This window comes from Scaptodrosophila lebanonensis, unplaced genomic scaffold (assembly GCF_003285725.1).
Source record: "Scaptodrosophila lebanonensis strain 11010-0011.00,11010-0021.00 unplaced genomic scaffold, SlebRS2 tig00001410-arrow-pilon, whole genome shotgun sequence".
Taxonomy (NCBI): domain Eukaryota; kingdom Metazoa; phylum Arthropoda; class Insecta; order Diptera; family Drosophilidae; genus Scaptodrosophila; species Scaptodrosophila lebanonensis.
Window position 1 is genome coordinate 6,644,576 of NW_022060738.1, and position 23,521 is coordinate 6,668,096.

Sequence of the window (23,521 nt, forward strand, 5' to 3'; positions counted from 1 at the left end):
TCATTGTATTTTAGTTGAATTACTTAAACACTATTATCGGGCAATTAATTTATAAATGTAAAATGTTTGTATCTGCCTAAGCTTAGCTATTTGAATAAAAACACAAGAAATTACAAAATAAAGCAATCAGTTTCCCTCCTCAATTGTGTCTCGAGGCGTTTTTATATTCAAATAAGTACTTCTACTATTGATGTACTTATAGCATGTGGTTGTCAAATTGTTTTTCTATCTCGCTCTGTCACGCCCCCCCCCTTGATAAGGGATAGCTGCTGTCGCCCTCACTCTCTCTCTCTCTCTGTCTCTCTCTCGTTCGCTTCCCCTCTCTCTCTCTCTCTCGCGGTTGGCCGTTTTCATGCAGGGGAAGTTTCGGAACCGGCCTTTCCTGTAATTGTTTTTAGTGGAGCAATACCATATGTATTTATTTAATGGCGCGTAATGGGAAGTATAAATAGGTCATGAGGGTACTTAGCGGTTAGAATGAAACAAAATGGCCTTTGTCTGGAAAACAACTTGTTAGATGATGTGAAGGAATTGTTAGAACTGAAGCTTTTTGATGTGCTTTGCTGGAAACATTTGTTTTGTTTTTGGCTCAACAATTGATTTGGAACAGGCTTTTCAGCTTCAGGCAGGAAAATCGTCTTGCCGTCTGATTCTGAACCTGAAATCAACAAACTGGCTCAATGCACGAAAAATACAATAATTAATTGAAACGATTTTTATTGCCTAATTATACTTAATTGTTTTAAAAGTATGAGCAGCAATGTTTTTATTTACTTAATAATGGACCGGGGAAACAAATGTGAAAAGAAAGGAATTATAATAATTGTAAAGTAGTAGAATAAATGCATTTGCGTAGCAGTTGAATTAAAATGCGTATTAAATTATTCTGCAGCTCCATAACCCTGGTGCTGAAGGTAAAAATATCTGATATTTTTAAATGCACATGTGACAAGGGCGTACGCAGGGGGGATGGGGGTGGGTTGAACCTCTACACACATATAGTATGCCATTTTGAGGAAAAAAATCAAAAAAAATAAACAATACGTTGCAGACGTATGTAATAGACTTACATTTTTGGCCTCCCCCTTTGTTAAAATCTGTGTACGCCCTTGAAATTAGATAAGATAAGATTGGGAGAGTGTTGCAATAATTGGGAATTTCTATTCCACAAATGAGGGATTTCACATCAAAATCTCAATGGTTTATAGCAGTAAATCTAAGATTAACTAGTGATCTGAAATAATGAAATTAATTAACTAAAAAATTGTTAAACTGGTGATTGGAATAATTCTACACATTATTTGATATGAATTTTAAATACATTTTTAACCAACCCATTTTCAGTAGCAAGCATTTTGTAATTCCTTTCTTTCTTTCACACTTCACTGAAAACTGTAAGGCTATAGTATGGTTCTATTATTCTATGACTGTGTCCCGCAGACGAAGCGCTGCTTCCTTTAAACTCTCACTAGATCCTACAAAATTATATCAGCAATAGACCCTTCGCAGAACGCCATAAAGATTGTATGAATGGGAGCAGAGTTACCACAAGAAATCGTTCTCGCTCCGTTATTGAACAAAGAGACATTCCAACGAACTCACGACTTACAATATCCGGGTTTACGGATAACATTGCAATCTTAAGCAATGCTCGATCTCCACATCATGCAACTATAGTTCTGGATGGCTAGTTGATACTTATGGAGGACTGGACTGGCCAACTGGGGCATCAAAGATATTATTTAACAGAAAAAGTAAACGAATTGCCCTTCGCCATATTTATGTTTGTTTAAGCAGAGTAATGTTCCCGCAGTCAAATGACATTCTATATCTTGGTGTAAATCTCGACAGAAGACTGAAATGGCTGGATAAAAAAAAAGGATACAGTCTACATTACATCTCGCTCTTCCCTAAACTTATAATATAAAGTCCTATAACACCACTACAAAGCCAGTGGGAAAAATATTCAACGATCCCTATCTGTAACCCTCAAAATCTTTACTGGAACCCACTTCCATCGCATTGAATGCATGCACAACATTCCAAATGGTTATCCAACACGGATAAAAAAAAGCACGGAAATTTGAATATTTACACGTAGATTTAACTATTTTTACCATCGATTTGAAATATGAAGTGTGCACACTTAAATTTTACATTTAATATTTAAATATTAAATTTAAAGTGTGTCGATATTAAATCACAAGTGATGATGTTGAGACGTTATAATTATGAAATATCTTTTCCACTTTTTTGTCTACGCTGTTTTTTTTAACTCTTTTCAATATTGACATTATCATGATGCATATTTTTTTTCTACAGTATATATATTTTTTTTTTTTTCTATAGAACCACCATTTTTAGCAGAAAGTAATTTTAAAGCGGTTACACTTTGTATTTATACCACACAAACGCTGAAACCCGACTTGAGAATTCTAGTCAATTGAAATTTAATATATTGCTAGAATATTTAAATCGGCTACAAAAAACTTCAAATTAAAGTTGAGATAAATATTATAATTTACTATGGAATATAGTAAATTTAAATATTTGTTTTTTGAAGTCTGTGCATATTAATATTTAATATGGTTCAACATTAAATTGAATATGACACACTTTAATAACGAAGTTTTACATTTTGTTTTGAATATTATTCATATTAAAATCACTAGTTGAATATGTTTTTATGAAAATGTACGATGTTTTTATTTGATTTGAATATGAAATAAGTGAACATTACATTTAATATGAAAATATTCATCCGTACTATGCAACTTTTTTTTATCAGTGAACAAACCAAATGCTAAACAAAACCTACTCGCCAATCATTTACTAGACTCTAGATTCCAGAGAAATTAAGTACCAGATGGAGGAGTTTTGAGAAGTTATTTAAAAAAGATCATAAAATAAAAAATTGGTTAATAAAAAATATATTATTATTGGTGCATGATTTCGTAACACCCAGAGGAAAGAATAGAATACACATTGCGCAGAGGCTTCTTTTTGAATGATATACAGACTTGTAGAAAAATGTCGAGACGGACCATGGTTTTAAAATAGTTGTATCAAACACTTGTTTATTTCGAAAGATGTGTACACCAAATTGCAAATTTCCTAATCTTATATTCTTATATCTATATCTATCTATCTATCTATCTATCTATCTATCTATCTATCTATCTATCTATCTATCTATCTATCTATCTATCTATCTATCTATCTATCTATCTATCTATCTATCTATCTATCTATCTATCTATCTATCTATCTATCTATCTAGCTATCTGTCTATCTGTCTATCTATCTATCTATCTATCTCTCTATCTATCTATCTATCTATCTATCTATCTATCTATCTATCTATCTATCTATCTATCTATCTATCTATCTATCTATCTATCTATCTATCTATCTATCTATCTATCTATCTATCTAGCTATCTGTCTATCTGTCTATCTATCTATCTATCTATCTATCTCTCTATCTATCTATCTATCTAGCTATCTGTCTATCTATATACATAGATAAAAATGGAAGTATGTATGTATGTATATGTATATATATATGTTTCGTATAGACTCCGAAGCCGCTCAACCGATGTTGATCAAATTTTGTGGAAATATTCAAAATTGTCAAATGGGTAAAACTGTGAAGTTTCGTGGCGATTCGTCAACGCAATCAACCATAGTTTTCTGTCTTATTTCTGCGCATTTTCATTTGTTTAACAGTCACTTTTTACTCTGTTTCATTCGTAAATAAATAAAATTATGAAATCGAATTTTAAAAAATGCAGCTGAAAATGCCGATGAACGCGAATAATGTTTGCAAGATCTTTGTGAATCGAGAATCGAAAGAAAACCTGAGTCGCGGCTTCGGCAAATGCAGGAAAGGGCTACATCTGATCCAAGAAACACCAACAGGAGGCGACTGACATCCTTTATACAGACCCAAAAGGTGGACAACATTGGGTACTCAATCAAGGACGTAATCGAAGCCATAAAAAGCGAAGGACGTATTGGGGAAGATGTGACGTCGGAAAGATTAAAAAGCACTACAAATCAGTGGCGCAGCAACGCAAGCCAGAAACGCTACTATAAATATATAATAAAAATATAAATGTTAAGCTATTTGTTTGTTTAAAAATGTAAATCTATAAAAGTCTCTAACCGATTGCTGGGAACTTCAAAATAATGTTGCATACGAATACGTGTTCCTGTTCAAATATAAACCTAATTCTGGACCTGACAACAGCGGCGACTTTAGAAGCGCTAGAGTTTTAATCATATATTAGACTATATAAACACAGCCCTCGCCTCACCTCTTAAACAAAGCACTTATCAAAGTTCCTCTAAGCCTCAAAAAGAAATCAAAATGTCTATGTGCCATTGAGAAAGTGTGGGCGGCACCACGACCTCTAGTCCCTCGCTATATCGAAGAGGAAGGCATAATTTGTCTTTGGTTGAAATGGAAACTCTCGATTAGGGAGAAACTTACGAACAATTCTTAGATAACTTTGGATGAAAATACCCTATAAATGCCATTATATTATTATATGCATAAAAATTACTATGTATGAAGGCATTAAAACAAGTGTCTAAAATGTCTATTCTTGTGATGATTTATTTGAAATGTATTTTCCTTTTAATAATATTTATATTTGCGTATTTATTCTGGTGTCCGTTGTAAATTATTTTCCTGTGGAACAAACGTCATCCTTTATGCTCGCGACGACAAACAAATGTAACATTCTCTCTCCACTGCAGATTGATTTACGATTCCTACTTTCCTATTTCCGATTATGGCCATTGCCGCCAATTAATACATAGTATTCGAAACGAATCTCGAGCCAATGCCACTTTCTTGCCGACAATCAAAAGAGTCAACTATGTGTGGAAAAGGGGCGACCAAATCGAGCGCATCAATCCAAAATGTAAAAAGTCAAATAAAAGTATAACGAAAAGAATTAAAATTTTTCACAGTAATAAATGCATAAAATTACATATACATATACATATGTACAAGTTATATGTATGTAGATATCTCTTATTTATAAGAAGGTAGTTGTTGTATATAACGTAAGATTTTATAATCGTTTGCAATGGCAAGAGAATCGGCTCTGGATGCTGCTGGCAGTCGTGGTCATTGTCTTGACTCACTAATAGAGACATACCGACTCAGCATGATGAGGGACTTGGGGAGTGGAGTGGGACTTGAACAGAAATCCACTAAGTTCGAACGTTCGTTACTTTTCGGGGTGTCATAAACTTTTATGAGACATGCCGCGCCTCAACGACGCTGACAATGGCAGCTGTAAGCAGGCGATCCAGCGACCAGCGACTAGCGACCAGCGGACCACGATGATTGGGCATAATGCCGGAAAGTGTCTGCTAGGGGTCGTGCTCTTCTGTTACTCTTGGATGCCAATTAAGACAATCGGCATTGGCATCGGGAATCCGGTTAGGGGCATAGGGCATCGGGTATCGGGTATGCAGGGGCAGGGGCAGGGGCAGGGCCAGGGACTGGCTGCAGCAGCCGCCATGTCATAAAAGTTTTTCCGTTCCGTGACCGATCTTAAAAAGATCATTCGTAAGTTTTATGGCGGCCGGCCAACTGCAATGCATTCTATTCACAGAAAGAGGCTCGTAAATCAATCTCATCTGATGGGTTACTCGCTTTTTATCCACTTTTGAGAATGTGAGCTCGAATGTCAGCGCAAAATGGCGTACATCGCTCCAAAACTGCGCCATAAGCTGTGAATTCCCTGTAAATGGTGTGTAATGCAGTGGCTGGTCCGTCGGCAAAAGTCAAACAGAGTCCGAGTCAGCGATCGAAGGGCAGAAACAGCAAGGAAACAGCAGCAATCGAAAAGAGTTGACCAGCAGTTACCCGAAAATTCCGCCTAAAAATCGGCATGTGCATTTGCCGCATCAAACAAATGCAAACACGCCTGCGCACCCGGTCCCACACCCTCGCCCGAACCAGCGCACACATATCCGCGTTCCCTCACCATCACCCTAACCCGCAATGCAATCGCTGTCTGTCTCCGTGTATTATTCTCTTGGTGTTATTTTTTTAGCATGTAGGTGTGAAAACGCAGCTCACTTCCCTTATCGGTATTTGGTTTCTTCTGCTCTTTTGTCTTTTTGCATTTTACATAAAAGTCAAAATATTTGGGTTACATGCATCCAAGTACACAGAGAGCCGTCGTAGCCAGCGTAACTGATTCGCAGCAACAAGCGTTCGGCTCGAATTATATCAAATCTAGACAGGTTGTATATTTCGGCTTCGACATTTCCGATTTTGCTAATCTGCTGTGCAGTAAATTATTGTTGAAAACCTCTCGACTTTTGTACAATTTGTTCTTTTCTTCTTATGTATGTATGTCTGTACATACTCGTGTGTTCTTGGCACTTGAAAACTCAACTAGTCATTGTTACTGACTGTGTCAACATTTAACCAGAGTTAACCAAGAGTTACTAATTTCTTTAACATTAAACTTCCCAAAGAAAAGCTTACTAAACAATTTCAATAATTTAATTATGTAGAGATTGTTGTCTACATTTAACCTGACTAACATATTTCTTTAACATTAAGCTTTCCGAGGAGCAGTTAACTTAATATTTCCAATAGATCACTCTCTTATCTACAACTTTTCATATATGGTGAGATTGTCGCCAACATTTTAACCAATTTTTTCAACATTAACCTTTCCCTCTTATCTACAACTTTTCATTTAGATCTCTCTCTTATCTACAACTTTCCATTTATGCTGAGATTGTTGTCAACATTTAAACTTAGTTACCAATTTCTTCAATATTAACCTTTCCGTTAATCAGTTAACAATTTCAATAGATCTCCTTCTTATCTGCAATTATTAACTTATGCCGAGATTGTTGTCAACATTTAACCTGACTAACCAATTTCCGAAAAGCAGTTAATTTAACAATTTCAATATATCTTCCTCATAACTACCACTTTTATGTTGAGAATATTTTCATCATTTATCCCGATTTACCAATTTCTTTAACATCAACATTTCCGAAAAGCAGGTAATTTAACAATTCCAATAGATCTCCCTTATCTACAACTTTTCTTTTACGCTGAGATTGTTGTCATCCGCGCATCGACAATGTTCTGTTTTTTTTGTTTATTTTTTAATTTATTATTTTGTTTCAAGTTCAGATTAGTAGTTCCCCCGGAGACAGTGATAGCTACTTTAGTGCTTTGGCTGTTTCGTGTTGTGGCGACCAGTGCGGGAGTTTGATTAACACACATTTGTTTTTTGTTTCTAAAAATTTAGCAACAAGTTTTATTAGTGAGCATGCACTAATTAAACTCTGTCGCTTCTTCTGGCATTCGACGTCGTCCTCACTTGAAGTGATCACAAAAAGCTTTGCTCTGTGGAGCAGAAGATCATAAAAGCCGCTAAAAGGTGTGGGCGATTTCACAAAACAACAAAAAATTGAAACAACACTCACACAATTTTGCGTCGTTGTGTTTGATTTATTTATTGAATTGATTAGAGCGCGCCACGGGCTTGTGTGTGAGTGTGTGTACGTGTGTGTGAGCACGAGATTCCCGAGCTGCGAGGGTGTAATTAATCACAACAATTTGTTGTTTTGTCTCAAGTTGGTCATTTGACATATGTATGTGCTAACTGCGCTAATAGGACAAATTTAATTGTTTTGATGTCGTGTAAAATGCATGCACATGTGTATGTATAGTGAAAATCCCTATATTTTACGAATTTGATCAAATATATTCCTGTCTTAATTACGCATTCTTTATTGCATTTCCAATCTTCTTAATTGTGATAACAATCTGATATACTTACGATGTACAATTTAAAAACCCGCCTCTTGTTAAAAGGCGCAGGCTGATTGCTACAACACGCGTGTACTAGAAGCAACTCTGGTTGCTATGAATTATCAAATTATCGAAGCGCAGCCAACTTCAAGTAGCATTTTTGTTTGTCATCCACAAAACAAATCGTTCAATTTATTTTACAGTCTCATCGACCGCTTAAATATTTCATAAAAATAAACAAAATGGTATGTATTAAAGTGCTTTGTGATGAGAACATTACTAATGTCCTGGCCATAGGAGCAGCAATCAATAAAGGTGAAGCCAGCCGAGGTAACCGTGTTGAATGCCGCTGGAAAATTGTCCATGCCGACAGAGGCGAATTGCTTGAGCCAGTTGGCACGCGTTCATGATTTGCGCGATTCTGAGCTGCATTACTATGATCATCAATACGACCTGCAAATGCAAATGTTGCGCAAACGCGAGGGTATGGGTGTACCATTGAAAATGGGCATGGAACGATTTGCGGCCAGTAAAGTCGGTCGTCTGCCATTCCTACCGTCCAGGTGAGCAGCGTCAATGACGTCGTCTGTCAGTTGCCAGCGAACTTTAATTTACATTTTATTCATTTGCAGCAACCTTATGGATGACGTGCTGACTGGTCGCTGTGATACCATCTCGTTTGAGGACTTCCTGAACGTGCCCGAATACAGTGAGCAGATGCGTCAACCTCATGCCGTAATGGAGAAATCTCTGGGCATTTACAATTAAGGAAACATTGCGGAAAATCTTGGTATTTCCATGCACATACACATAACTTTGGAAACGAATAAATTTCTACGTAAACGCTACAAGTTGGTTATTTCAAAAATGCCAACAATAAAATTCGAGGTGCTTTTCATTTGAGCCAAATGCGCATATATTTATTCATCAGCAGCAGCAGACATCGACATAGTTTTCTCTTATACATAAGATAGTTTTATTTAAACTATAAGGCTAACGGAATATTGGCAGAGCTTGGGTTTAAAGACGGGCAATTGTACTCGTTCGATTCGTTAGTATAAGATTGATACGCGTATCAAAAAAAATTGATAACTAGGGTATTTTCAACAGGGGAAAGAAAAGCAATGCGGGAGTTGGTTAAAAATACAAAAATAACTAAAGATAAAAGCATTAAAATTAATTAGCTTGCAAATGGACGAATTCGTTTCAATTTATATCATAAAATAGGTATACAAAATTAGGTCTAAACTTAACGAAACAATTAAAAAAAGCGGAGGGCATCGATCATTTAACAAATTGAATTATTATAGTACTTTGTAATGATTACGTTTAGAGGTAGGCCTAAGCGGTCTACGATATTCGACGACATATAAATATGATTTTGCATAAGTGTGGGAAGCGAGATTTATATTTCAGGTTAGTGCGATGTTTGTAGACAGTTTTGTAGACGATTGCCAGTTCAGCCTAGTATATCCAATTGACTGGCACCCATTGCTCCTCATGACTCATTTGGTCCAAAGTCTCGACCACCTGACGGAACGTCTCATCAAAGTCCTCGTTGACAATGACCATGTCGAAATATTTCTCATACTTGCGCTGCACAAAGCTGCTCTCCTCCACTGTAGAAATGAGATCGTCATCCTGCAGATGATAATCATAAATGGAATATGTGTTAAGCAATACTTCTGTATTCAAGCATATATCTAAGAGAGCCACGATGCTGGCCTAATGCGTACGATACGATGCGTGATAAATATGTATGTATAGTATTAGAGAAGAGGGTCACAATTGGAAGGAGCAGCGGGTATTACCTCATATAGCGATGCTAACGACTCGAGCGTGCGAGCGCGTCTTGAACTGAAGCGTATGGAACTTTGCCGATCGAACTGCAATAAGGTATAAGGGGGGTTCACATTTAAATACGGGAGACAAACTACGCTAAGCTTAGGCTTTACATACAGATAGATTTCTATTTGAGCCTGTCGCGCGACGATCGGCATAAATGGTTTTGAGCTGTTCCATGCCTGGCGCGGCAATAAATATGACAAATGGCATCAGATCCTGGCTATTGTGCAGAATTTTCAGAGCGTTCGGTGCACAGTCTAGAATGCACATGCGCCCACTGTTGATGACATCCTTGATGGACTGCAAATGCGTGCCATACAGGTTGCCGTTGTGCTCACCATACTCGAGAAACTGATTCTGTTTGATCTGCTCCTCCATCTCCTCCCGTTCCAAGAACCAATAGCTGATGCCGTTCTCCTCCAAGGCGCGCTTGGGTCGGGATGTATCTATAAAGAAATACCCATGGAATCTAAGATAACTTCCGCATATACTTGTATGTATTTATTCACTCACGTGGAATAATGGCGCCGAACTTGTCCACATCGCTGTTAATCAAGCGATTCTTGAGCGTGCGTCGACCCACACCGGAGACACCAATGAGCACGAGTGTTTTCCTGCGAAAAGGCGGCATTCGCGTGACCTCCTCGTACAGAAGCAGATCGGCCTTGTCGAACTCGCAGTTAGCCACGGATCGGTACATCGTTTTCCGCTTACGCTTTGAAATCTGTTAATAGTTATATACATATATTTTCCGTGATAAAATCTGAGAACTGACGCGTGCCAATTAACTTACCCGCGTGCCACAAATGCCTATTTTATGCACGTAGTCGGCCTCGGGCGCTACGAATGCCTTGCGACGCTCCTCTAGCTCTTGCGAGGGTATCAATCCGATTTTCTCCGACTCTGCGGTAATGTTCTTCGCCTGCCACCAATTTGGATCCTTAACATTGATGATCTAATTGGATCGGAATAGGGTGAGAATCTGTAATTCAGCAACTGGCGTTACTTGACTCACCTGCAAAATATCGCCCGACTTGAAGGCCAATCCAATATCCTTGCAGGGCAGTAGTGTATCCTCCGAAGGATTGTATGTGAACAGGGCGCGCATATAGCACTAAATATACATATATCCGAATCGGGATTATTAGATGCAAGTGTAAGGTTCGGTGGAAGTGTATTGGTGTGCTACGATTTACTTACTTAGTTGCAACAACTGGCTTGGAATTTTGATAGGAACTTTTGGAACTACTTTGGTCTTACAATAAAAATTAATACGCATTCTACTTTCAAAATAGGGCTAAACAAAATGCATGCAAAAAAGTAGCAAATCTTCTAGCCCCCCATTGTTGTCCAATGCTCAATGGACACAATGCCTTCCGATCCGTTCAAACACTGGATTCAATTTCAAGGAAATTTCCCAACTGTTGGAACCGGACCTTGAGGTAAGGGAGGGGGCTAACTGCAATAAAACATTCAACTTACCGTTAGTTTCTTGCCCGTCTCAAGGCTTGCAATGCCGTTCTGTTTTACCTGACCCCCACTGACCGTATAGCGACCGCTTCTGATCTCATCCTCATTGTTCGGTCCGATCTTGAGCGTTAGATTCTCTTTGGCGCGCGACACCTCCACTTGGAGCTCCTCGGGTGTATGGACACGAGTGCCATTGACCTCCAATATAACGTCGCCCACATGCAGCATGCTCTGTTTGTCGATGACACCGCCCGCCAGAATGCGTGCAACCACCAGCTGCTTATACTCGTCGACCTCAACGGTCAGACCCAGGGGCTGTTTGGGATCGCGACGCAGACCCACCATCTTGATCGCCTCCACTGGCATCTTGCTGTTCAAAATATCGTCGGTGAACAAATAGCAGCCCTGTTTGCGTCGACTTGTAGCCTCGAGTTTGGTAATGGAACCACCGGCAGCTTTCAGACGTTGCTCGTACAGATGGCCTATCTCATCGTGGGCGCGTATCAGAGCCTGCAGCGAAACAGATTCCAGAAATGGATTAGTTGGGTAGAGGTTGCCATTGCATTTATAAAAAAGAACCTACGTAAATTTAAATATTTTTAACATCGATTTCTTTTATTAAATAAATAAATGTTAATTAAATAAATATTAAATTTAAAGTGTGACGATATTAAATCACAAGTGATGATGTGGACGTGGGTTTAATTTACACCAAAGGTTTATTTTTTATAATTATTAGATATTTTTCCCACTTTTTTGTCTACTTTACTGTATTTTTTATTTAAATCTTCAATTTATTACATTTCCATACTGTACATTTTATATATATTTATATATATATTTTGTATAGAACTATTTTTAGCAGAAAGTAATACCTATCTTGACATTTTTATGCCTTTTATATAGTTTAGATCAATATGAATATTAGAAGTGAAGAAAAGTCTATGTTTGTCTCTTTTTTATATTTAAAAAAAATTCGATTTAACTATTAAAAATATTATAATTTAATATATTTCTGGTAGATTTAAATCGCCTACAAAAAAACTTCAAATTAAAGTTGAGAAAAATATTTAAATTTACTATGGAATATAGTAAATTGAACTATTTGTTATTTGAAGTGGGCGAATATTAAACTTAAATATGGTCCTTAATGTTGGACACACTTTAATCACAAAGATGTACACTTTGTTTTGAATAGTATTCATATTTAAATCAGTAAATTTACCTCCTCTATATTTGATTTGAACATGAAATAGAACATTAAATTGCATATGCAAATTTTCTTTTATACTACTTTTTAGATCTTGTCATTCCCCCATTGCGGATCATGGGCAGTATATTTACCCGAAAATGTGGTTGTGCCAAGATCTTGGCTAGTTCGCGCGACTCCAGCCGTCGAGATGGTGAGAATTTGCGTATGATGTCGTCACAGATGGGCTTATTGTTCAGATGGGCGGGCAGAAATGCGGGCACTGGCTGCGGCTCAACTGGATTTAACTGCAAAAACGAAACAGAGAAACCAAATAAAGACGAGTATAATTAAATTAAGTTGAACACATTAGATCTGCGACAGTCACTGGGGCGTTGGATAGCCCTCGTTTCTCACTGCCCTAGGTCAAGTCGCTCTCCAGTTATGGTCACTTAATTGACGCATCTCCGAGTGCCGTTAATTGGCATTTGGTTTTTATTTCTTGTGTTCTTTTTTTTGGCAGAGCGCTTATTTAACCTTTTGAACCGAAAAGTAATGTTTCATGGGGACCGGCCCAACGCCATTTATCAAGTGTTAGGTCAAAACTGGGTCGTCCTACAAATCTGGGGCAACTGTCGGTTGCTCGGAAAGTGAATTTTCTGCCTAATTGCATTTAATTTTGTCTTCCGCCAAATGCCGTGAGCGGGTTTTATTTTATTTATCTACTTATTTATGTACATTTTTTGACGGCGCCTTCCAATGTCTGTATTTATTATTGTGCCGCAGTTTCCGTTTACAAATTGTGAAATGGCCCCAGCAGACGACAGCGACGCACAACAATGCGGCGGCAGCTTCTCCAGAGACAGCAAGAGAGACGAAGAGAGAGGGAGAGGGCGGGGGGCAGAGCTGCAGAAAACACTCATGCAATATTTATGTGATGGAAAAATTTCTTTCTATTTTTGCAACGACAACAAGAACAACACTACACAAAAAATGTTGCATTCAAAACTTAAGAAAGCAGAGTACACTCTGGAATGTTGAATCGATTTAATGGAGTGCTAATTCTGATCTATTTTTTCCATCAATAAACAACAGTCCATAATGGTTTATGAGAAATTATTAGTCAAATATAAATACATATTCAAGCAAACGCATTGAAGATATATTGCAAATCTATCCGCTAATTTTTTAAGGAAAAGTAAGTGAAGTCTTACTTAAAAAGTACAGAAATGAATTTTTTGTTCAAAGTATTAATGCCAAATATTTGATTAAATTTATAATATAAAATAGTGCTAATGATTCATTTAATATTTTATTTTATACTAAAAACTTCCTCCTATAACACCCTAATATGTTTTGGAATAAAAAAGTCCATTTCTTGGATTAGTTCCGATTGCCATAACTTTCTCAAAGAAAAGCTAGAATAATCAATTGCTATTTTTTTAAAATAAATCGATAATTCAAACTATTTGTTGTTTAAAGAATTAATCATATACTTGGCGCATTAAATAGAAAATAATGCTAATGGCCCATTTTGTAAATTGGAGAGTATCAATACATCGATAAGCTACTTAAAATTAATACTAATACTTCAAAACTTTGGTCTAATTTTTACAAGAGATCTAAAAAGGCAGGCCTGTTATACAAACACCGTTAATTATTGGTGCTTCCCCTCACTAAACCCTCAAATGTTTTGGAACAACAAAATCCACTTCTTGGAGTAGTCTTGATTGCGCTAATTTTATAAAAGAAATCATTAATAATCAATTGTTCTTTCCTTAAATGAATTGATAATTTGAACAATTTATATTAAACTGAACTTTTGGAGGAATACGCGAATTTTGTTGAGGTGTAGAGCTCAACGATGTTGATGACAAATGCAATGCACACAAAAGCGGAAAAGTGGTGGTGGAAAATTGCATTAGCATTAGCCAAAGAATTGTGGGGGCGTTGGGAGCTTCTGCTGCCGCCGTATTGGAATGGGTGTGTTGCCATGGCCGTAAGGGGTGTGCGGTTCTACTTAAGCTTTCTCTTCTTGTATGTATATTTGTTGTCGTTTGTTTACAAAGATAAGATCGCATTTCAGTTGTTCAGTGTGAAAGGAAGCCCTATACCCGATTGTCTGGCAAACACTCGTCGATAACTGCTATTGATACTCGTGGCCCGTTCTCAATGTTTTGTCTTAGCCTGGGCCCAAAAGGGCTTTCACCTCGTACTAGTGAGTAAGCTATGGCCTTTTCTCTTCGCTGCCAATTGAAATGGAATTGTCATTCCACAGGTGGCCACTAATTAGTTAAATTGTTAATTACACAACAGTAATAGCACAATGCTATTTATTTAGTTGGGTGTGCGTGCGAAGGCTAACAACAACAACAAATGGCCACATATTTCAAAATTTAGCCTACAAACTTAAAAAACATGTTTTAATTTTAATTTTAAGAGGGAAACTCATATTTGTTCGTATACAAGTATTTCTTTTACGCTCTTTGTAGACAATGAAATGTAATACATTATTTTAGATTTTGCAGCCCACTGTTGAAATTGGAAAAACACATTTTTCAATTATTTTTCTTCACTTTTATTATATTTTTTGGAGCCACTCCCAAACGCGCGAGCGCAACGTTAAAGCCAAGAAGAGCGTAACGAGCCAAAGGTGTTGTGTCAGTGTGAGGCGTGTGTGTGTGCGTCTGTGAGTATATGTGGGTGTGCGTGTATTGGTGAGCATGCAACACAGTCGTTCTCGGTTTTGGAAATGCCAAAACAACACAAAATTTAAGACGTTGCCGTCCACATAAAAATGGTTACACAATAAGATTTTGAAGCGAGAGGGGCAGGCAACGCCACTGAGAACGTCTGCACGACGTCATCAATAATATTGAAGTTTGTTAACTTGGCTCGAATGGGGTTTGTTGCTGGTGCAATGTTGGAGCTTTTGTGTAGCTGTTGTTGTTGTTAAATGAGTAACCAAGGTAGCGGCAGGGCACAAAACAAAAATATTTATTCAATTTACTGACAATTATATACATACATATGTATGTATGTAGTATAAATGATTCGTTTTAACACATTCTTTATGGAATTTGGTCAACACAAACACTTTATTTTATTCAAGCTGCTTGTTCTGCTTCTTCTTCTTCGGAAGCGTAACAAGTTAAAGCAACAGAGCGGCGTCAACGATCGAGAGAGTGAGCGGACAATACGTTGGGACCGTTTAAGCCACGCTCAAAGCGCGAGCACACACATACACACACACATACACAAAGGCTGTGGAAAAGATAATAACACGGGCACCGTTTTAGCCGCTTAGCGGAGAAAACGCAACCTCACCTTAGCACTGCTCGCTAGTAACTGACAATTGACTCACACACTCGTTTGCTCAGCGGAGAGAAGGCAGCTGCCATAACCAAACCCAGTTTAGCGCTGAGCATGTATTTGTGTGTGTCAGTGCTTGTGTGTGTGTGTGAGTACTAGAGCAAGAGTGAGCGCGAGCTTACAAGTTAGTGCGTATAGTTAGCTTTTTTAATTTGTGTTGGTATGAAGACCAAGGCACGGCAAATAGGGGTTAAACATTAATTTAGTTGGTCATAACGTTACAACTGTACATTGCTGTCCACCGCACACTAGTTCGAATGGTCTGTTTTTGATCAATTTTCGGAAGAAAGCTCAACAAATAACATAACGACTCTGTTATGGAGCCCTCATATAAGTGTGGGTTAAATTTTTGTTTTTGTATTTAAAAATGTATAATTACATATTTATAGTGGTTGGCCAGAGAACTTTATGGAATAGTCGCAATATAAATTTGTATGCATCTCATTTTTGTTAACTATCTATATACATACATATATAATTAATGTATTCATACTTGAGCATATACAAAACAAACCTTTGACATGCCTTTTTGAAAAATAAACATAAATCTAAAATGGTTGGCCAGAGAACTTTATGGAATAGTCGTAATATAAGTATGCCTCTAATTTATGTTAACTACTTTTATATGTATGTACATATAAATTATATGTAAGTACATATGTATGTAAATCTTTTCGACTTTTGACATACCTGTACAATGCATTTTTGGAAAATAATCAAAAATCTACAAAAAAAAAATTTTTTTTAAAACAGTGTGCAGTGGTAAGACCAGCTTAACAGAGCTTCAAAATGTTATTTAACAGCGGATCATTGTACTCGGCTCATCACAGCTCTACTCTCTTAAGCTTTCCAAGCTTTTTTGTGTTTTTAGTAGCTGCATTAGTAGGCCAACAACTTCATTTCTGCATTTCTTGCCTTGGCCAGAAACATAAGCACTCTTGTGTGTCGATATGTGTATGTGTTAGTGTGATATTTAGCTTTTTTTTATTTACCTTTAAAAAACATGCAAACAGGTTTGGTTTTCGGACAAAGCTTCTTTGCATGTTTCCAAGTAAGTTGAATATGTTGTTGGGACTGCTGACTGGGCTTTTTATATAACCTGTCTAAATGGGCGGGTGTCGCCGTTGTCGCTGATGTTGAGGTGACATTTAATATTTTCTTATCAGCACATACTTATACCACAAACTCCGCACCGCAACTTCAACCTTTAATTACTTTCACTATTTTCCACACACAGCCCGCAGAAGGTATAATTCTAATTATCTGCGTCACGCGACGTCGCATTTTTAATAGTTATGTACGAATGTACATACATGTATGTATATATCTTTATATATTTTGTGTTTTGTTGGTTTTGGCTAGTCGCGTGTTCGACGCTATGAAATCAAAACAAACAAATATAAATATTTATAGTTCAATTAAGCTCACTGTAAGGCTTTCATGGAGATTTTTCATTACAATTTTGGGCGTAGATAAGAAAATCAATAAGTTTTCCTAAATTTCTCTCATGGCATAATAAAGAAGGGTTTGAAATGGGCCGAGAATGTCGAACACTTTCACAGAATAGGTTCAGTTTAGAGAACACTGCGAAAGGCGGGCAGCGTAACATAATTAAATGGTACTTGTCCTGTATTGTAGGCACAAAGTAGAATCAGAATCAAGTGGTTCTCACTCAATTAGAGGAACAAAGGCGATATATGTATGTAGGTATGTGTGTTTACTTGGCAAATGATTCACACATGTCAAGGGCCATCAAAGAGCTTGTCAGCCATGACCCTTCCTCTTCAGAGAAATGTAAATGATTTAGAAAGTAATCGAGCGGCAAATGATGTAATAAAGAAAAGCGCTCACACACACACACACACACATCTACACATACATACATACATAACCACACACAATAAAAATTTTCTTCTCCAGAAAGATATAATCAGCATGCAATGCCATCAAATAAAGTAAACAAAGGCGGTGCTTGTCTGGGTGCGTGCGAGAAAATTGAAAAACCGAAAGCAACACAACCACATCGTATTCGTATGCGCAATTTTCAAAGGGGGCGCCAATGCAGACGCTGTTCCGGTATGTGGGTCACAATTCCAATACGTACCAACAGCTCCCTGTGCGGCGTCGATGGATTACTGAGCAGCAGACCTTTCAGAAATATTTCATCGGTATCCGTTAAATCGGCCGAGTTGCGATAAGCGGCTGTAAGAGAAAAATCAAAGTGCCAAAAACATATTAGGGTCTGTTCCCGTTTCTGAAATCGTTCAAAACCAATTCAACTGATTGCTAGTTTTTCACAGAATGAGGGATATAAGACATTATGAACCAGAAATTCAATGTACTATAATGGACTTTTCACTCGCATAGATTTAATTTGATGAATTCTCTGATTTTGTGAAAAATGGAAACACATTCAAATCGATTTAAGCAAATTTGAACGTGTTCGGAAATGGGAACAGGCCTGATTTTTAAATGGCTTCAGCATCCATATGTATATTTAAACAGTAATTACACAGGCGTGAAATATTTGCGGCCTCTGCAGCGGCCAAAGTCATTAGGGTAAAACAAATGAATTTAATGTTTGGCAGTTGGGCGCTTACCATTATCGGATGCCTCCACATCGTCTCCGGCATTGACTTTGTTGTTGCTGGCTAACAGTTCAACTGTGTCCTGACGTGCACGACGCGAGCTGAATCGCACCATATTGGCGCCTTTTCAATAAGATGAGAATAAGGGACGAGTACGAAAGGGGGTATTGAATGACTCAACCTAATTTGGCCAAAAGGATGGTTACACAGGAAGACGCGGGAAGGTTGGGAAGGGGGGTCAGCAGAGGTTACTACAAAACAGGCTTCTTTATTCTGGCAGTTGGGTTGTATTGGCTCGTAGGATTCAACACATGCTCGAAGACATGGAGATGATTTTGTCTGAAATCATTCTTTGTTTTTATATACACACACTACGAAACATTTCGTCTGCCACACGCCAAGAAACAACAAGTTTTGGCTAACATATCTCGCACAACAACCTTACGGTACAGCAACCGCTAGCAGAGCAAGAGAGCAACTGAAAAATATTCTGTTGCAGCCGAAAAGCTTAACAGCCGCTTCGCCGATACACGATGACCGGACAGCAATAGCCACTCACATCGATGCTATCGATAAGTGATGAAATCTACTTGTCATTGCCTTAGGAATTGCTGTCAAGTTAAAAGATCCGGCAACTCTGCAGCTAAGAAATCGTACGCACGGCAATTTTATTGTGTGAGAGCCACATAAGTAGTGGCATTTGTAATTTGCAGTGAATTTAAATAAAATAACGGAGAAATATTACTCAAGATGCCGGACGCAGTACAGCAGAGCTTTGTGCGCTCCTTTATCGATTACTTAAAGAAGCAGATCGATGCCCAGACCATGACTCCGGATGCCGTAGAAAGTGTGGAAGTTGCAATACAGTGTCTGCAAGCAGCTTTTAATGTGGGTGATGATCCAGAAGAAACTATCACCGCAACAGCACAGTCGTCTACGGCAGCCACGCCTGCAGATGGATCAACTGCATCTGGCAGCAGTGGCGCCGGCGCAGCCCCAGCTGTAAATACCAAGAACATTGACATGTTCGAGCTCTTCCAATCGTTGTATATTGAACGCAATCCGGACGGACAGTTTAGTACATTGGCTGAGTCGATGAAGAACGAGGGAAATCGGCTCATGAAAGATGGCAAATATAATGAAGCATTGCTGCAATACAACCGAGCCATTACATTCGACCCAAAAAATCCTATTTTCTATTGCAACCGTGCCGCCGCTCATATAAGATTGGGCGACAATGAACGTGCTGTTACCGACTGCAAGTCGGCCCTGCTGTATAACACAAACTATAGCAAGGCGTATTGCCGCCTCGGTGTTGCCTACTCAAATTTGGGAAAATACAACGAGGCCGAGCAGGCTTATGCTAAGGCCATTGAGCTTGAGCCGGATAACCAGGACTACCGCAATAATCTGGAGGTGGCACGCAATGGCCGCAACCAACAGCCACAGTTGTCGCATCTAACCGACGGCCTCAACGCTATGCTTGCCAACCCGACGGTTCGCAATTTGTTCAGCAGCGCTGAAATCGACTTGGAGCAGTTGCAGTCAATGACGCAGAATCCGATGGTCATGAACACAATTGGCCAGCTGTTTGCCAATATGGGCGGTACTAGTGGTGGTGGCGCTGGCGGTATGCCTGCTCAGGCGCCAGCCATGCCACACGACATGCTGCAGCTCTTCCAGAGTTTTGCCACACAGTTGGTGGGCGCTCAACAGCCAGGAGGTGGCAATCAAGGTGGGGGCGGTGGCGCCGCTGGACAAGGCAGTGGTGGCGGCAATCAAACACCCCCGAGCATCTAGGTGATTAGAGACCTATATGGCACACACAATTGTGCTTGTAGTTGTTGGCTTGATTGATAGAAACCGGAGCATGTTTCGTTTTAAGCCGCTTTCATTATAAATAGTATGTTTAAAGTTTAAAAAGAATACTATTATATTTTTAATAATGTCAATAAAAATATTTACACACCTACTTCCAAACTAATTCTCTTCTAATTTGTAAGCTGCCTTTTTTGTATTCAAAAACATATGTATAAATATTATTTTAAATTCTCACATTACTCCCAAATGAAAGACATGTTTAGTGTTTCAACTGGAGCTGTATTGTGTAATTGTAATTAACTTGCAAAAATAGCTTCGTATTTTTTCTTTTCGCAGGTGCTTGTTAATGTGGTACAATTATTGCATATTTAAAATAAAAAATAATTATGCGAGTTATAAGGTTTCACAAGCTTGCGTACATGTTTGCTATATATTGAAATAATTGTTAGATTTCTGGAGCATATGCTTTTACTTCATTTGAGTTTACGTTTGGTTTGCCATGGTTATTTGCAAATATTTAAGATTAAATTCTATGTAAGTATAATTGGTTTACTATAATATCGATCATAAAATTTTAACGCCTGCATATTCTAAAACAACATACACGTCGTATTTTATGGACAAGTGTGACGACAATGATAAATGTGTTGACCCGAAGTTGTTTTAGAATTGTATGCGCAAAATTGCAAACATGTTTCACATACGAAGAACTTGTTTGTGTATAAAAGGGTAATGACGAAATGTACAAAATTTTTATTTACTTAGATATTTGCAGCTGAAATTAAATAAAAACGGGGAAAAATTACTTCAAAAAATGTACATAATACTCACCCACCAACTGGCGAATTTTGAAATTCTTGAAGTGGTGGCTCAAAGCCTTCGTAGAGTTTTGTGATACAGACGTTTCTGCTTTTATTCATAATCTCTGATGACTTTGTTGTTGTTTAGGAACTAGGACAACAAACATTGCTGTGTATGTGACAAGACAGTAGCCGTTCGTTGGCGGATATTTAAGAGTTATGGTCACATTTAGTATCTATTAAAGCGTCGATTTCTAAAGTTGCCGCCTCCGCCGCCGCCTCCACCGCCGCCAGAATAACGTGCCCGCGTCCGATTATTACCATACCCTTGATTTACTTTCGCGGAATATTTACCGGAAGGTGGGGAATAGAATTTCTGGTCATTTGATGGGCGCTGCTTCTTCTCATCCTGATCCTTATTTCCATTGGTAGCGGCGTTCTTGTCCCCAAATGAAATCGGCGCATGACGTTTACCAAGTTTCTAAAAGCAGAACCGATTACATAACATTAAACGTTTGGGTTATTATGAACATCTGAAAACTTACGTCCTTCGGCACAACCCAAGAGAGTACAATATCATGCTTAAATATTGGTGGTGAATGAAATAGATCGCGTATCAACTGATTGATATTTGATGTAGTCTTTAATGCTGTCTGCTTTAATTGATTCTCCTCTGTTTTAAGTTCCTCTCCCTTTTTACCCTTGAGAGCTTCCTCTAGCTTTTTGATGTACCTATGGATATGAAATGGAGCTTTTAAAAACGACTTAAAATCAGCATAATAAAGCATTTACCCCTGTGTTCCGCGCGCTAGATATTGCAATCGGGAACGAAAATCTTTTAGCTTCTCGGCATCTTCTACGAACGACAAATTGTTTGGATGTTTTTTCCCTAGTGTATGCAGAGCGTAGAGCAAGCATTCGGCATGCGAGAATTGGAAAGAGGGCGGAGAGTCGCCCAAATCTTCTTCATTTAATTTTGGCAATGGCATATACTCCTAAAATGGCAACTTGTATTGATTATTCTCATTTAATATTTCAACGGTCTTGACTTACCAAAAGTACATTGTAAACTGCATCGATGCGCTCACTAGCATTTTCCAGCTTGTCGATGTTGGGTACCATTTCGGCAAAAACTTTTAGTAATCGCAACTGAATTTGATCTTGTGATACTGATGATGCTATAATATGCCAGGCGTTAGTAGGCAACAGTTTATCGCAAACATAGGTGACAAACTGCGTCGATTTTATAGTTTTCTAGAAATACAGAAGGTAAGCTATGGGCTTATCAGTTGATGTCAGCAGAGAGCATACCGAAAAATAAGGCGCAGCAGCTGTCGCACATTGTATAAAACGCTCTACAGTCTCCTCGTCAATGACTACACTGTCCGCTTCAGCAGAGTTCAGCTCAGCCTGCTCCGTTGCTAGTTTGACGAGTTCGGCGTGCCCAGTCACGGTGGTTCCAAGCTTAGTGGCTCCCAGTATCGTCATACATAAATGAAATTCGTCGGCAGTAACATCCTGCAATGCCTTCTTGATTTCATCAACAATAAAATCTTCAATTTCTTTAGTAATCAATGTGGGTCCCATAGTCAGCAACTTTGTGGCAATAAATTTGAAACAGCGCTCCCTTGTGGGCTCATCTCCAGTAGTGATTTGCTGAAATAGTCCTGTTACGGCGCTCTTTGTGTCCAACTTAATGATAGCCTGCAGTGAATTGTTAACCTGCTGCAGCTCAGCGGGATCGTCAAGAACTAACAGCTGGGCCAGCGTGTCACCCACGCGCACGGTGGCGTCAGCGTTGCCCTGACATAGCTTAGGCAGATCTTTAATTGCTTGTCTTCGAATCTAAGGTAGCAAAAATATTATAATCTAGACTGTAAAAATATCGCTGCTAAATCATACCTGTGTATCATCGTCTTCACATAGATCGAATATAGCATCTATGGCTGTATCTGCCAAATCTGGGAAGTACTTGAAAAAGTTTCCAATAAATTGTGACGCCAAACGTTTCTCTTTTGATGTACCCTTTACGGCTTGTAATATTTCCTTGTATTCCTCAACATGCTGTAATAATCGTCACACATTATTTCACTTGCATATACACATACAAACATGCACATGGTATGTATGTATTTTTATTTTATAAGAATTAGCACCGGTGCTGGCACATTGGTCGGTACATGTGTATGTATGTACATATGTATATAAGTACCGTTTAATGGCTGCCGCTTCCGCATTTACTTACCTCGGTTATTTTATCGCCCGCCTCAGACAATAGTTCGTAACATTTATAAAGTCTCTCGATGTTGTCCATTTGCTTAATTAACGCGTAAAACGCCGCACGATTACAGATATTTTAAATTTTCAATACACTCGACACGGGATAGCAAACAAAATGGTGTGCCTAGTAGAGTTGGGTTGAATCGTTCACAATAGGTTCATTCGAACTACTCACTAAACTTAACGAAAGAGCTAAGTACGTCGTTCATCTAGTTCGTTTAGTTCATTTGAGTCCAATAGTTCGTGAATCTACTCTAATATTCTAAAATACTTTGGCCCCAATTTGTCAGTGCACTTTTGGCAATTTTATTGCTCTATTAAAAACCATAAATTACCATTGATGCCGGATG

General features: G+C 38.3%; 4 protein-coding genes across 5 annotated transcripts; 2 read left to right on the forward strand and 2 right to left on the reverse strand.

Moving 5' to 3' along the window:
- The first annotated feature begins 7,997 nt into the window (after window positions 1-7,997).
- Window positions 7,998-8,689, forward strand: LOC115630814 (proteasome maturation protein). Its single transcript, XM_030527483.1, has 3 exons — window positions 7,998-8,051; window positions 8,104-8,369; window positions 8,439-8,689. The coding sequence occupies exons 1-3, from the start codon at window positions 8,049-8,051 to the stop codon at window positions 8,572-8,574; spliced, it is 405 nt and encodes a 134-aa protein (XP_030383343.1). The 5' UTR covers window positions 7,998-8,048; the 3' UTR covers window positions 8,575-8,689.
- A 297-nt stretch (window positions 8,690-8,986) lies between these two features.
- Window positions 8,987-18,711, reverse strand: LOC115630813 (MAGUK p55 subfamily member 6). 2 transcript variants are annotated; one of them, XM_030527480.1, is made up of 10 exons: window positions 18,283-18,711; window positions 17,787-17,884; window positions 12,466-12,618; window positions 11,134-11,631; window positions 10,667-10,765; window positions 10,445-10,606; window positions 10,165-10,375; window positions 9,766-10,097; window positions 9,618-9,692; window positions 8,987-9,447 (listed from the first exon to the last, which is right to left on the reverse strand). In XM_030527480.1, the coding sequence occupies exons 1-10, from the start codon at window positions 18,383-18,385 to the stop codon at window positions 9,271-9,273; spliced, it is 1,908 nt and encodes a 635-aa protein (XP_030383340.1). In that variant the 5' UTR covers window positions 18,386-18,711; the 3' UTR covers window positions 8,987-9,270. The 2 variants fall into 2 exon arrangements, with proteins under 2 accessions (XP_030383340.1, XP_030383341.1); XM_030527481.1 differs by lacking the exon at window positions 9,618-9,692.
- A 197-nt stretch (window positions 18,712-18,908) lies between these two features.
- Window positions 18,909-20,250, forward strand: LOC115630580 (small glutamine-rich tetratricopeptide repeat-containing protein beta). Its single transcript, XM_030527198.1, has one exon. The coding sequence runs from the start codon at window positions 19,021-19,023 to the stop codon at window positions 20,068-20,070; it is 1,050 nt and encodes a 349-aa protein (XP_030383058.1). The 5' UTR covers window positions 18,909-19,020; the 3' UTR covers window positions 20,071-20,250.
- Window positions 20,251-20,541: 291 nt separating this feature from the next.
- Window positions 20,542-23,296, reverse strand: LOC115630579 (apoptosis inhibitor 5 homolog). The gene is made up of 7 exons (XM_030527196.1): window positions 23,137-23,296; window positions 22,794-22,955; window positions 22,203-22,736; window positions 21,945-22,145; window positions 21,684-21,886; window positions 21,437-21,623; window positions 20,542-21,372 (listed from the first exon to the last, which is right to left on the reverse strand). The coding sequence occupies exons 1-7, from the start codon at window positions 23,203-23,205 to the stop codon at window positions 21,121-21,123; spliced, it is 1,608 nt and encodes a 535-aa protein (XP_030383056.1). The 5' UTR covers window positions 23,206-23,296; the 3' UTR covers window positions 20,542-21,120.
- Window positions 23,297-23,521: the final 225 nt, after the last annotated feature.